Raw genomic sequence first — 13,834 nt, 5'->3', positions numbered from 1 at the left:
GCAGCTTCACTGGAGTAGCGAGCTACAATGTGAAGAGTAGGATTGTGCCAACCTTTACAGCAGGGGTGCAAGGGAACTTCTGGATTCCATGCCTCAAGGGTCCCACCTTATCTCAAGAACCATCCTCACACCTTGATGTGAAAATTGTGGGAAGCTATGAAGGGAGAAGATGGCCTTAGGTGCCAATTGGCAGAATGTATTAAATCGTTTTTGTACATAGAAGTAAGTCTCCCCAGCTAAAACCAAGAGTTGTGTGCCTGGCTGCTATCAGAGGAAAGAGCGTGAGCAGTTTTTTTTTGTCACCAGGTTTAAAAAAAAAGTAGGAGATTTGGTTTTGGTGTCTTTAATACAAATGTCAACTGATTTGGACAGGTGGAGCAAAGAAGGCATGGGCCAGTGGCAGAGGAGATACACCTGATATGTGAGGAGCAGGAGGATTGGGGAGCATAAGCAACACTGGAAAAGCAGGGCCAAGCTTTACAGGAGATGCCGCCAAGAGAGCCGGACATTTCTTACAATATCTTTAGCTGATAAATATCAGCTAGTGTATCAATTAATTAGTTGAAGCCGGGGGGGGGGGGGGCAGAGCAGAGCAAGACCAACTTCAACAGAATGCTTACGTGCCAGAGATCCCAGTTCAGCAAGAGTGCATGCTGCTGGCTCAGCAGTGACGTGTCCTCTGAACAATCCCTTTCTTTGTCATTGCCGGTGACCTGATTTTTGCTACTGTCACTTCCCAGAGCCCATCTGGAAAACCTGAAATATATACAAGGCAGCCAACACATCCGCTTGTCTCTTGTTTGCAAGGAAGCCACCTGTCCTTGCCCTTCGGCCCAAAAGGCAGAAGGATTCAAACATGCCGGGTGGGGTGGCCTTAAAAGCTGCAGTCCACAGAATACAATCACTTGTCTCACAAGCCAACTGGGCCTTCACTTATCCGACTTCCCGTCCTCCTTTTTCTTGTCCTGGCACTTGTCATTGGGGTCGTCCTGGATGATCTCCACCTCCAAGCGCCCAATGTAGAGGGAGATGGCGCACAGCCAGAACAGTGCCACTGTGGTGACTGCAGCGCAGTTCAGGAGAGCCGTGGAAAAGGACAGCATCATGGTGCGGCGGAGGAGGAAGAGGCTGAGGAGGTAGGAGGCGCTGCCGTATGAGACGCAGATTCCACCCAGGATGAAGAAACCTGCAAGGAGATACAAAAGTCAGCATTGGGGCAGTACTAAGCAGTGAATATGCCTGTCTATACAACTCAACAGCCTTCTACTAAAACAAAAAAAAACCTATGCATGTGGATGGGCTTATACTGGAGGGGAGAAACGCCTTATTAATTGTATTCTTTATAAATTCAGACCTTCAAGCTGACATTAAAAAGTAACATGAAATTTTATTGAACCAACAAAGTTTGGGCTAGGAGCACACATGCCTTCAAGACGAGCCAAGCTCTTCATGGGTTGAAAAAACAAACCGTTGATGAAAAATTCTACATGACTCTAAAGCCTGCATAGGCCTCTGTTAATCTTGCCCACCTCCCGTCTCTGAATTAATATGGCTACCAATCCCTATTCACCAGAAGTGGCACAGGCTCAGAAAAGAAAGTATTTAATCAGTTTCTCCAAATCTGGAGGTTATTTGATACACAAAGAGACCCACTCCCAAGTCTCCTGCTGTAGTGGTGGAGGGCAAGATCCCACTGGGACAGGGAATCTGGTGTGAAAAGCCTGGGGAGGTGAGAGGGATTCAGTTGGAAAGTTTGACATGCACACTGTCTTGCAGAGGTAATTTCCTATTTCCATGATGAACCCCAAAAAGAAACCATGCCTATTCCACTGGCTCCTCATAGATAAAGCTTGACCAGAATTATTCCTCACCACCTCCCTTCATACCTGTACAACTATGTCATTTCTCAAAACCACAAATACTGTTTATAAACCAGGAACACCAACACAACTAATTGCAGCTCAGTTTTAAGTATGAGGATCCACTGCCCCACTGTGGCATAACTGAGAAACACTGTTTTGGAACCAGTTGACAGATTTAAGAGTCAGCAGTGACTAAATCTTTTTCAGACAGCCCTCAATATCCCAACAATATTGACTTTTCTGTGTAACTGCTACTCTCTCTCTCCCACCCACCCTACATATATATAGTGTCTGTGTGAGAGTGGGATTTTTTACCAAAGCTGGTGCAATTCAAGAGGATGCTATACCTAAAACTGTGGTTTTCTACTTGTGCATCTAGCTTTTGCATTGCATATGGAGGAGGATACATTTAAACAAACTTGTCCATAGTTGCAGAATGCCCCCCTTCACTGTGCAGCCACAGAGAATGAGGGACACATGACAGTCTGTGAGAGCCTTATGGGGCTTGCAAAATATTGTGACACTACTTCCTGCAGTTCCTGTGCAGGAAAACCGGTGCCAAAGCAGCTCCTCGAGTGTAGGATGTTTGTGGGCCACTAGCCCACTGGGCTAGTGTCACTGGGCTCTCCCACATGGGGAGGGAAGCTACCCAAAAACTTAGCCTGTGCTTTTCTCTGCTTCAAACCAAACCTGGGGCTTGACTGTTGTGGTCTCAGTGTGTAACGCCAGACCCAGCAAAGTACCAAAAGACGCCCATTTAAATTCCTGCATCAAAACAGTCCTTATTGGAAAGCTCAGCAGCAACTGGGTATGCCACAAACTGAGACTACTCTTCTTGCCTTCTCACAGAGCCCATCCAGCGACCTCCCTCTCCTGACACAAAACTGCACTGAGGTGAAAGAGGTGAGGATACTGTAAAGAAACCCAGGATCTGGAGAAAAGCCAATTAACAAAATGCAGCTTATCTGCAGAACTACCCTGTTTCCCCTTTTTTAATACGTAGTCGTAAAGTAAGCCATGGCAGAGTTTTTAAGCATTTGAGAAGTATAAGACATACCCCGAAAATAAGGCATACTTCCGCGCTGCGGAAACCAACCCCCACAGGCACCTCCACTCACAGAGTCACTCCATGCGGCCGGCACTGCAGGAGTGCGATCAGCTGTGAAGTGGCGCTCCAAGAGCTCCGCTTAACAGCTGATCGCGCTCTCGCCTTGCTGGCTGCATTCCCGCGCTCCACCTTCTCGTCCACAGTCATCCCTGCCACTTCCATGCTTGCCGCCACCACTGGGCTCACTGCTTCTTCCTTGCCTGGCCCGGCCAAGGAGCTTGGAGCGCCCTGCAGTGGCAGGCGGAGCGCCTGAGCCAGCGGCCTCCGCCTGGCCCGGCCAAGGACTCCTGCAGCCCCGCCACTCAGAACCGGTGGCTGCTGCAGCGCCGAGCACTCAAGAGAGCCCAGCAGTGCCCTGAGCCAGTGCCCTGAGCCGTAAAAACCGTACCAGTAATAATAATAAAAAAGACATCCCACTGAAAGTAAGCCACCCTGTGTTTTTTTGAGGAAAAAAAGTTATAAGACGGTGTCTTAAAAAGGGGGAAACACGGTATGCCCTGTTTTTGGAAAAGCTATTTACACTTGGAAGATGACGGAATTATGCAAGCTTATAGGTCATTGCAATCTGCATAATTATCAGCGTGCTGAATTTCCTTTAAAATGGGAAAGAAGGGGTGAGGGAGGGAGAACCACTTTAAGGAGCCAAGTGTATGTTCTGGTGCCCTAGTCTCTGGGGCAAGGAACAAGTGCTACTCTTTGCAGCATCAGCCTCAAGTGTTGGCCTGACTGCAAGTGCTGGTGTGTTGGGGGGGGGGGGCAAGTAAATGCGGAAAGAATTGAGATATTGTTACCAGTTGGGTAGGCGGACATGCAAAAATGGAGCAAAGAGGACAGAGAAACACCTGCTGGCACAGCCTGGTGCTTAGGGAGCAGAAGGCCAGGGGGCAAGCATCCCACAAAGGACTTCTGCTGGGCCCCTGTAATGTAGATTTCTTATAAGCAAGCAAGAATGCAGATAGGGTTTCCAGACTCAATAGAGGACAGGACTTCTGTGTCTTTAATTGCCCTGCTCTCTTTTGAGTCTGGAAACCTTAAAGAGGAACCAGCAGGCCCTTTGCTTGGAAATTAAACAAAGGGTCTGCTGGTTTCTCTTTAAGGTTTCCAGACTCAAAAGAGAGCAGGGCAATTAAAGGCACAGAAGTCCTGTCCTCTATTGAGTCTGGCAACCCTAAATGCAGATCAGAGTAGGGAAACTTGTGACCTCCATGTGTTGCTGGGCTCCAACCCTCATCAGCTAGTGTGGTCAATGGTCAACTGTTATAGTCGAAGTCCAGCAACGTTGGAAGGGCGACAGGTTCCCCAGTCCTGATGCAGTCAAACCCTGCCACCTCTTGTCTCCTTCCCTGCTTTATTTCACAGACTTCAGGTCACATCAATTTCGACTTTCCGTTTTATTCAGGCTTAAAGAGTTCAAGTCGCCCATTTCAAAGAACAAACCCCCTGCTTCTGCTACCTTCCTCTCTGCACACCTGCTACCCCTTCCTGGGCATTCCATGTGGGCAAAGGGAATACAGCTGCAACTCAGTGGACCCTCACCCTCTTAACTGCCGCTGCTGGCCACACTTGAGCTTTTAAAGTGGGCTACTTCTCCCCACCCAGCTTTTTCCTAGGGACAAGCAAAGTGTCCAAGGTCACTGCATAAAGCCACAAACTGAAACAGTCCCTGTCTGACTTTCAAGGCTGTAGAATCGTTTGCTCTTCTGGATGCCGTTTACAGAAGATGACATCACAAGGGCTATTAGTGTCTGAAATGTCAATTGAGACTTATTAACGTTCCTCTTCTCTTTTGACTCACTTATTCAGAGAAGCTCTTTCTGGCTCTAACCATCAATTAGCTCTTCCAAATGTTGGAAGAATGACTGCCCCAGTCGTAGACAGTACAGTGTCTACAGACAAATGCTACACAAGGTGCATCTCAAGTAGGTTCCCCCTCGGACAACACAGCTCTCCGTAAGTCATTCGCTACACAGCTACAGCCTGGAAGAACAACCCACTCTTTTCCAGTTTGCAAAGTCTTCTCAATCCAGTCACTTTAAAGCCATTTTGACTCCCCACCTGCAGCCACTGCATATAAACAGGTCTGTTTTGCAAACGGGCAAAGCAGGCCGTGATGCTACCCACTTCCTGAGCACCAGAGTTACAGCTTCAGTACCAAAGAGGAAGTGAGAGAAATAGCAGCAGGACCATGGCGCAAGGATTCTCTCCTGTAGGGCTGGGTGATGCTGGGTTTTCAACACTCTGGTGTGTCGCCAGCCAAACATCGCGGTTTGGCGATATACCACGATGTTGAAAAATGCTGTGTTGACCCAAGCCGGCGAGATGCCAGGTGAAACTGCTGCAGCTCTCTTTATGGGAGCTGAGGCGCTTTCACCCCAGTGCCTCACGGGCTGTGGCAGGTGGGGGGCTCTGTAAAATTGCTTGGCGGAGGCGAGGGCAGCAGCGCGCTCCTCAGCCATGCAGTTTAAAGAAGTGGAAGAAGGAACAAGCTGAAACGGCACATCGCCAATTCAGCTTGATTCTTCCTATGTCGAGGCAGAGTGCAATGGCGGTTTCACCAGCGGTATATTGCTGGTGAAACTGCCACAGTTGAGTCCCTCTGCCTATAGCTCCCAGCTAGTTTGTTTCTCCCTCAGTGTGCTGGGGGCAAAGGGACTCAAGAGCGGGGACAGTTTCACCAGCAATATACTGCTGAGTGAAGCTGTCATCAAAGCCTCCCCCCACATACTGGTCCTGGGCAATATATCGATATATCACCCAGGCCTACTCTCCTGCTATGTATGCAAAAGTAGCAAAGCTTGTGGTTGCATCCTTTTTCTGAAGAGCAGTGGGGCAGAAGACCAGAGGCTAGGTACCTTCTATTTCATCAGCTGTATCGGAAGACCTTGACCAAGTCTCAGAAAGTGACCTACGGGGACCCACCCTTAGTGTTAATTATCCTTACCATGGCCCTGAAAGGCAGGCCTGTAATTTATTCTCATACTAGTATCATGAAGCCTGTTAAATTAACGGGTGCTAGAATTAATAAGCGGGGTTCCCCCCCCCGGTGACTCACCCAACGCCACCACCTCAGCCCCTCACTCAGTCCCTTCCCCGCCCCCTGCCCCAGCCAGCTGCCTCCTCAGCTTCCTCTCTCCCTCCCCATTTCCCACCCTCTTTTTCTACTCTTTTCTCTCTCTCTCTCTCTCCCCCTCCCCTTGCTGGTCCCAGTTGCAGCAGCCCTTCCAACCCCACCCCACCCCAAAATCCACACACACTTCCGGGGACTAATTCCCCCTTCCCCCGTGGGTGCACCCGCCCGCTCTCCTGCTTTCGCCCCTCAGTAACGGCTAAACGATCCTTCAGCCCAGCAGCCGCATCACTCGCGGCTCTCTCTCTCTCTCTCTATCCACACCCACCTACCCTCCCTTTCCCTTTCGCCAGCACACGCCTGCCTCCTCTCCTTCCCCTCTAATGGAGAAGAAACCAGGAGGAAAGAGAGAGATCCTTCCGTAGCGCAGCAGAGGCAAGGGGAAGCCACGTACTTTTTTTTGTATTGTTGTGTATATGCAAGCATGTAATCTCTCTTACGGTCCTGGTTTATCCCGTCCGAAGTCTCTGCGCTCCAAGTCCCAACAGCTGTCCGTGGGGCATAGGCGCAGTAGCGCAACCCCACGGACACAGGGACTGGACGCAGAGACACTTGCACTTTATTATATAGGATTACCAGTGATCAGTGTTAGAAACTGAGATATATAATCTAATTGCCAAATGGCGCTTTAAACCTGGGCTGCGGTCACCATAATGGAATATCTAGGTTATGTTCCCCCCCCCAACCCCATGATGATATTATTCTGATTCTGATTCTTATACCGCTTTATATTTTAAAGAACAAATCTCCCAGCAGTTTACAACACATTGAAACATCAAATAAAAAGACGCAGAATAAAATGAATTCAAGCTACAAGGGAAATATTTCAGATCCTTCTCTCAGTGACATTTTGCTTTCCTCAGTGGCCAACCTGGCACCCACAGATCTCCCCGTGGTCCCAACTGGACCCACGCTAGTCATAAAATGTGCCTGGCTAATTTCGAACACTTCAAGTGATGTGGGTTTCCTATTTTAAATTGAATTAGAAAAGGGAAATTTTCTGATACCCTTGACTGGAGAGTGATGTAATTTAGCATATTTCACCTGTATTTAGTCAACAAGGCTAAAAGTGTTCAAACCGTCAAGCTTGCCTAATACTGTGGTTACAATGGGCATCTGTTTGTTGTTACTAACCATCTTATGAATCAACATTTTTTCCACCCCACACACTGCAGATGAGGCAATTGTATGGCCTGTATGAACCCACGATGCAAGTTTCTGATCCAAAGGATAAATGAATCAGTGCCATGTAAGCTGACTGTGCCTTCTCCCTAAGGAAAGGGTGTTGGCTGTTGACACAGGTAACCCCTTCTATGATTGTCATCCTCTTAGAATAATGATCCCAACAACATTTTGATGGAATGATTCCTTTATCTACGGCAGCAAACTAAGATCTGCCAATATCCTGTCACCCTACCCCGAGTATCGACTTGCTTGTTACCTACCATAAGCTGCTTCGCGCCCCATGTCGCTCTGAACGTAAGAAATCACTCCAACGCCAGTAGCCAGCAAGCCATTCCGAAACCAGGAGAGGAACCCTGGTGAGAAAGGAGGAAGGGAGTAAGAACCATCTCCTCTGTGTTTAACCAGACATGGTTTCTATCAGATAAATACATATCAACAATGCTAATAGTACACCCTACACATATCTACTCAGAAGTAAGCCCCACTGAGACATGCTCCCAGGTAAGCCTGTAAAATATCAGATAAGCCTGTAAAAAGTCCAGTACTACTGTTAATAAACATAACTGTAATCTTCCTTTATAGCACTGGTTGTTACAAGGATTAATTAAGACAATGCAGTGGTACCTTGGTTCCCGAACTCCATCTGTCCTGGAAGTTCGTTCAACTTCCAAAACGTTCACAAACCAAGGCGCGGCTTCTGATTGGCCCGGAAACAATGCCAACAGCCGAAACGGACGTTTGGCTTCCAAAAATTGTTTCGCAAACCGGAACATATACTTCCGGGTTTGCGGCATTCGGGAACCGACTTGTTCGGAAGCCAAGCCGTTCAGGAAGCAAGGTACCACTGTATTCATGAAGCGTTCTGAACACTCAAAAACAGATATAAAAGTGCTGCTGTTGTTTCAGTTCTGAATATCTTTAAGTGTTCTTAGCTGTTAATGTTTTTAAAGTTATTCTTCATGATATTGTTTGTAAGGATGACTTGAGGTCATTGTGCCGCAGCTTGCCTGGCTCCTCCCTCTCTGCCCATTGAGAGTGAAAAGGGAGGGAGGTGGGCAACTGGCGGCCCAGCTGCAAGCAACTGTGGGAGCAAGGTGGGTTGAAAGGCAGTGGAAACAGCTACAGTGATTTAATGAGCATTCATGTTTCATAGGAAGGATTTGTTTGTTCCTATTATGCCACCCCTCGATGCCAACAATTCCAGGGTGGTTTACAGCAAAAGAAAAAAAGTGGGGAAGAGAGAGAGCCTGATGAGCTGTCAAAAACAAGCAGCACTCCAGTTTGGATGTTTCTTCTACCACAGCAGCCATCACCACTCAAGAATCATATTGAACATTATTCTCTTGGAGCATATTGGTTTTATTATAGAATTTTTATTGGTATGTTAGAATTTTACTTAAACCACTCTGAAAGGTCTGGCTGAAAAGTGGCATATATACATCTTAAATACATGAAAGAATGCAAGATTACAGCATCAACAAAATCTGAGGCAGTAGCTAGAAACAGCATAATGATAAAAGTACTTAAAGACCCTGAACAATACTGTAATGAAGTCTTAGCTAGGGGGCAGGCAAAGAAACAAACCACCAAACAGGTGCCAGTGGAAGGCCCCAGGTTTAGGGTGAAGAAGTTGGTGATGCAGAGAGATCCCTTTGCAAGGAGGTGCCATTCAATAAAATTGACCATTCAGAGCTAGAACAGCCAATGGTCTAAGCCAGGAAAAGGCACTTCCTATACTGTATACTGAAATGGTAAGGGTTGGTAGGAATTACAGTCCTACAATCTCTGGAAGACCACAGGTTCTGCATCCCTGTTCTAAATCATGTTCCACATAAGAGGATCTTTGATATTTAGTTAAAATCACTAGGCAATGCTTCAATTGAATTTTTTGCCTAGTACACAGAATCAGTCACGAACTTTGCTGATATAAAGCTAGCTATGTTTCTTCTCACAAATGATGTCTGACTAAAGAAGATAATGCAGACCTCCAGACGCTGTTCCAACTACATCTCCCATCAGCGCTGACCACTGTCCATGCTGGCTGTGGACCAACATTTGAAGGGCCACAGGTACCCCACATCTGGCATGAGACAGATTGAGGTAACAACAAAGGTTAATGTTTTCAAAAGTGGGGATTAGCCATTGCTGCTGCTTCCTAGAATCCTACTTATAGGTTGACACCTGATCTAGCCTGCAGCCTCGCATCTTCTGACTAAGTCTATATGCAGACCTCAACATCCAGTGTAATTGTTTCTTCAGGGGTGTGTGTTTCTGATCCCTTCAAACTCTGCGTTGTGCACCACCTACCCCAGGCATAGCCCTCCAGATGTTTGGGACTACAATTCCCATCATCTCTAGCTGACTGGACCAGTGGTCAGGGATGGTGGGAACTGTAGTCCCAAACACCTGGAGGGCCGGAGTTTGCCTATGCCTGACCTACCCTGATGAAGAGCTCTGCCGAACTCTTAACCTTGCACCTTGACAAAGGTACTGCCTAATAGCATATATATATAATATTGTTGGGGGGGTATTAAACATGCAATGTAAAATATCTAAAATAAGGAGTTATTTTTAAAAGCAGGCTCCTAAGAGGTGACCCTTGGCCCACATTAAGGCTCCCTGTTCCCGCCCTGGAATGTCTTATCCGTCTACTGTACTTCCTTCAGCAAACCTTAAACCCCGCCCCTTCAGAAGCCCCGCCCACGTCGGCCTTCCGCAGGCCCCGGCCCCACCCCCTCCCTGCGCGCGCCTCAGTCCCCTGCCCTGCCCGCCGCCCTTCCCTCACCGGTCTCGTGAGCTTTCCTGAGGAGCCAGGCGTCAGCCTTGTCCAGCTCCGAGACGACGGGAGGTCCCGGGCCCCGCCCAGAGCTGGGCCTCGCCGCCCTCCCTTTCCACGGCCAGGCCTCTCCCCTCAACAATCCGCCGGCCCCTCGCGCTCGCGCCATGGCGCGGCCCCACCAGCCCCCGCTCAGCGCCATGGCGGCGGCCTCGCGAAAGGCTCAAGACTGAGGAGCCGGTGTGCGGGGAGACCGCCCCTGTCAGGCGCGGAAGGCGGGGCTGGCGCTCCTCGGCAGCGCCGCCCCTCCGCGGGGAGATTTCGAGAGAGATTGGCTGAGGGGCATGTCGTTGTGAAGTGAGGCGGGTCCCTTGCTCATCAGGATAGGTCCTTCGTGACCCATCGGCTATTCTACGGGGTTCCTTCATGAGGGAGGTAGCCAGAGGCTAATGGCTGATTGGTCTCCCGAGAGCATTCTGGGAGAAGCAACCCTGTCCTCTGCTCTGGGCTGTTCCGTTGCATGCTGGGGATTGTAGTTCTCTACCTCAGGAGTGCCAAGTACAGAGAGAAAAGCAGTTGAGTGGCAGCAGAAAACGTCTCCAAGGTTCTAGTGGGCTAAGAGTTCAGGCCTGTCATAAGCTGCTCGCTTCCAGCTCCGAGACTGTGGCTCAGAGGATGACCTCCAAACCATCCTAAATATCTTTGCAGAAGCTTACGAAAAGCTTGGCCTATCACTCAACATCCAAAAAACTAAAGTGCTGCACCAACAAGTACAAAATAACCACTCTGCAGCACCACAAATCCAACTCAGTGGTGTAATGTTGGAAAATGTTGATCACTTCTCCTACCTAGGCAAAACAAAATAAAAAAATCCTTCCAGTAGCACCTTAGAGACCAACTAAGTTTGTCATAGGTATGAGCTTTCGTGTGCATGCACACTTCATATACGGAAAGCTCATACCTATGACAAACCTAGTTGGTCTCTAAGGTGCTACTGGAAGGATTTTTTTATTTTGTTTTTACTGCATCAGACCAACACGGCTACCTACCTGTAACCTACCTAGACCACAAGGGCCAACATTGATGCCAAAATCCAGCATTGCCTGAGCTCTGCAAGTGCGGCTTTCTCCCGATTGAAGTGCAGAGTGTTTGAGGACCGGGACATTTGCAGGGAAACTAAAATGCTTGTTTACAAAGCTATTGTACTACCAACCTTACTATATGCTTGTGAAACAGACCACTTATAAACGCCATCTCCAACTACTCAAAAGATTCCATCAACGGTGTCTCCAAAAAATTTTACACATCCCTTGGGAAGACAGGCGAACTAATATCAGTGTACTGGAAGAAGCAAAGATCACCAGTGTTGAAGCAATGATTCTTCAACATCAACTTTGTTGGACTGGTCATGTTTTGCGGATGCCTGCTGATCGTATTCCAAAGCAACTACTCTATTCCGAACTTAAAAATGGAAAGTGTAATGCTGGTGGTCAACAAAAGAGGTTTAAAGACTGTCTCAAGGCAAATCTTAAAAAATGTAGTATAAACACTGACAACTGGGAAACACTGGCTTGCAAGCACTCCAGTTGGAGAAAAGCCTTTACCAAAGGTGTCCTGGGCTTTGAAGAAACTCGATCTCAGGACACAAGGGAGAAACACGCTTGGCAAATCCACACCGTGATCAACTCCCACCTGGAAACCAATGTCCCCACCGTGGAGGAGCATGTGGATCTAGAATTGGCCTCCACAGTCACTTACAGACCCATTGTTAAAATCGTGTTTATGGAAGACAATCGTACACGGCTACGAGTGATCGCCAAAGAAAAAGATCTTACAATGATATGGCAGGGCGGCCATAAACCACAAGGATAATATTTGTAGTATTGGATCGCACTGCAGGGTTGTCATAAACCCTACTAGACTCTCAGTGCCCCATTTCTCCTGAGCCATGGACATCAACACTCTCATCTCTCTGCAACATGTAAATAAAAACACTGGGCATTTTATTCATGACAGGAAGTGTTGGCAGGTGAGCATTCGCTTGAGGTGACCAATCTGTGTAGCAAATATTGCCCTGCTTGGGGTAAAACCTCAAGTGTACCATATAGATGTATTTGGGCTCCATTCAAAGGCCCCAGTTCCTCCTTAACACCAAATATGTACCTTTTTTGCTCCCCATTTCTTGTCCCTCCAGAGAGCCAGGGCCCCTTTCTCTTCTACATTGGGAAAGAAAACCTAAATTGTGTGTCCATTAAAATAAAAATAAAAATCCTAGAGTTTCAAATATAAATTGTACCGATTTGCAGAGTTTCACACATTATTTTTACAGGCGCCCCACTTCCCGAAATGGCAAGAGGTTTCAGGGGTGCTGCTTTCCTGGGTCCAGCTTCCTCTGGAAGGAGAGATCACTGGGTGCTTATGTGAATTTGCAATGTTTGTATTTACGTACAATTATACAAGATGAGCACAGGAAGAGGCAAACAGCACAGCATTCTTTCCCACAGTAAATTTACTGCCTCACGATCAAATCCCCTGGATCCAGCACTCCCAAGATATAATCGCCCAAATTGCGAGAAGTGAGGTTACAGGGAACCAGGAAGAGGGCCTTCTCGGTAGTGGCGCCCACCCTGTGGAACACCCTCCCTTCAAGGCAATAAGCAACTACAGTATCTTACTTTTAAAAGACATCTGAAGGCAGCCCTGTTTAGGGAAGTTTTTAATGTTTAATGCTGTATTGTGTTTGGGAGCCGCCCAGAGTGGCTGGGAAAACCCAGCCAGATGGGTGGGTTATAAATAATGAATTATTATTGTTGTTTCTTTTCCTTCTGTTTCTCTCTGTGTCTCTCTGCCTCTCTCAAAATGCTTCTGTTGTCCTCTGCATAGGTGATGGATAGGGGTGAAGCAGTCAGAAAAGGCATGTGTAATCTCTTTTGAAATGATTTTCATATTCCCACCATTTCTATTACACTAGAGCCTGCCCTATCATTTGGCCGAGTGAGGCAACTGCTGCGGGTGGGAGTAAAGCAGGGGCAGCGCCTCCAGCTCTTCCTGTCAGTTGGAGGGCAGCTTTGTGTGCCACATGCCCTCCTTTGCACTCACTAAGTTAGCCTGCTGCCTTGGATGCAGTGGAGGATGCTGACCCATTGCCAGAGCTGAAGTCAGATTCAACTGCCAGAATGTATACATGGGAATGGGGTGGGGATCTTACAGGCAGTGCTTTGTTTCTACAATAAAAAAAAAGGTGCCGGTACTCTCTGGGCACAAATTTTCCCCGGGGCCAGGATGGAAAAACAATTACATGTTAAACAAACACATGTTCTACTGAAACTTCATTAAGATCTTGGTACTGTATATAGTTATTACATGGTGCATGATAATTAAATGGCTTGCGGCAATACTATAACTTTTTCAGCGCTCTCAGTACCTGACTGTGCGTGCTTATTTTCACCACAGGGTCATACCGTCCGACATTCTGCTGGGACACAGGCTTCCTCAATGCTGGGAAGTATTTGTGCAGCTTAGAGAAGGAGGCCCGATGCTTTGAGGGGGTCCAAGAGCCATCCTGCCACCTTCCTAAAGCCCTCCCAGCTTTGGAAAGGAGGCAGCAGGGCTCCAGGATCATGTCAGAGCCTCATGCCTTCTTCCCTAAGCCCAGAAAACGTTTGCCCAGCTTAGCTTATGTAGGGAAGGAGGTGCAATGCTCTGACGGGGTCCAAGAGCCCTCCTGTCTCCTCCCCACCCCCCCAAAAAAGGTGGTGGAACTGTGTTCTGGCATG

General features: G+C 47.9%; 1 protein-coding gene across 1 annotated transcript; it reads right to left on the bottom strand.

Annotated features, from left to right (window-relative positions):
- Positions 1-327: 327 nt before the first annotated feature.
- TMEM160 (transmembrane protein 160) lies at positions 328-10,273 on the bottom strand. Its single transcript, XM_035120196.3, has 3 exons — positions 10,068-10,273; positions 7,543-7,635; positions 328-1,186 (listed from the first exon to the last, which is right to left on the bottom strand). The coding sequence occupies exons 1-3, from the start codon at positions 10,258-10,260 to the stop codon at positions 930-932; spliced, it is 543 nt and encodes a 180-aa protein (XP_034976087.3). The 5' UTR covers positions 10,261-10,273; the 3' UTR covers positions 328-929.
- Positions 10,274-13,834: the final 3,561 nt, after the last annotated feature.

Source organism: Zootoca vivipara, chromosome 6, assembly GCF_965207765.1.
Source record: "Zootoca vivipara chromosome 6, rZooViv2.hap1.1, whole genome shotgun sequence".
In the NCBI taxonomy this organism is placed as follows: Eukaryota; Metazoa; Chordata; class Lepidosauria; order Squamata; family Lacertidae; genus Zootoca; species Zootoca vivipara.
This window is presented reverse-complemented; position numbering and strand designations above follow the sequence as displayed.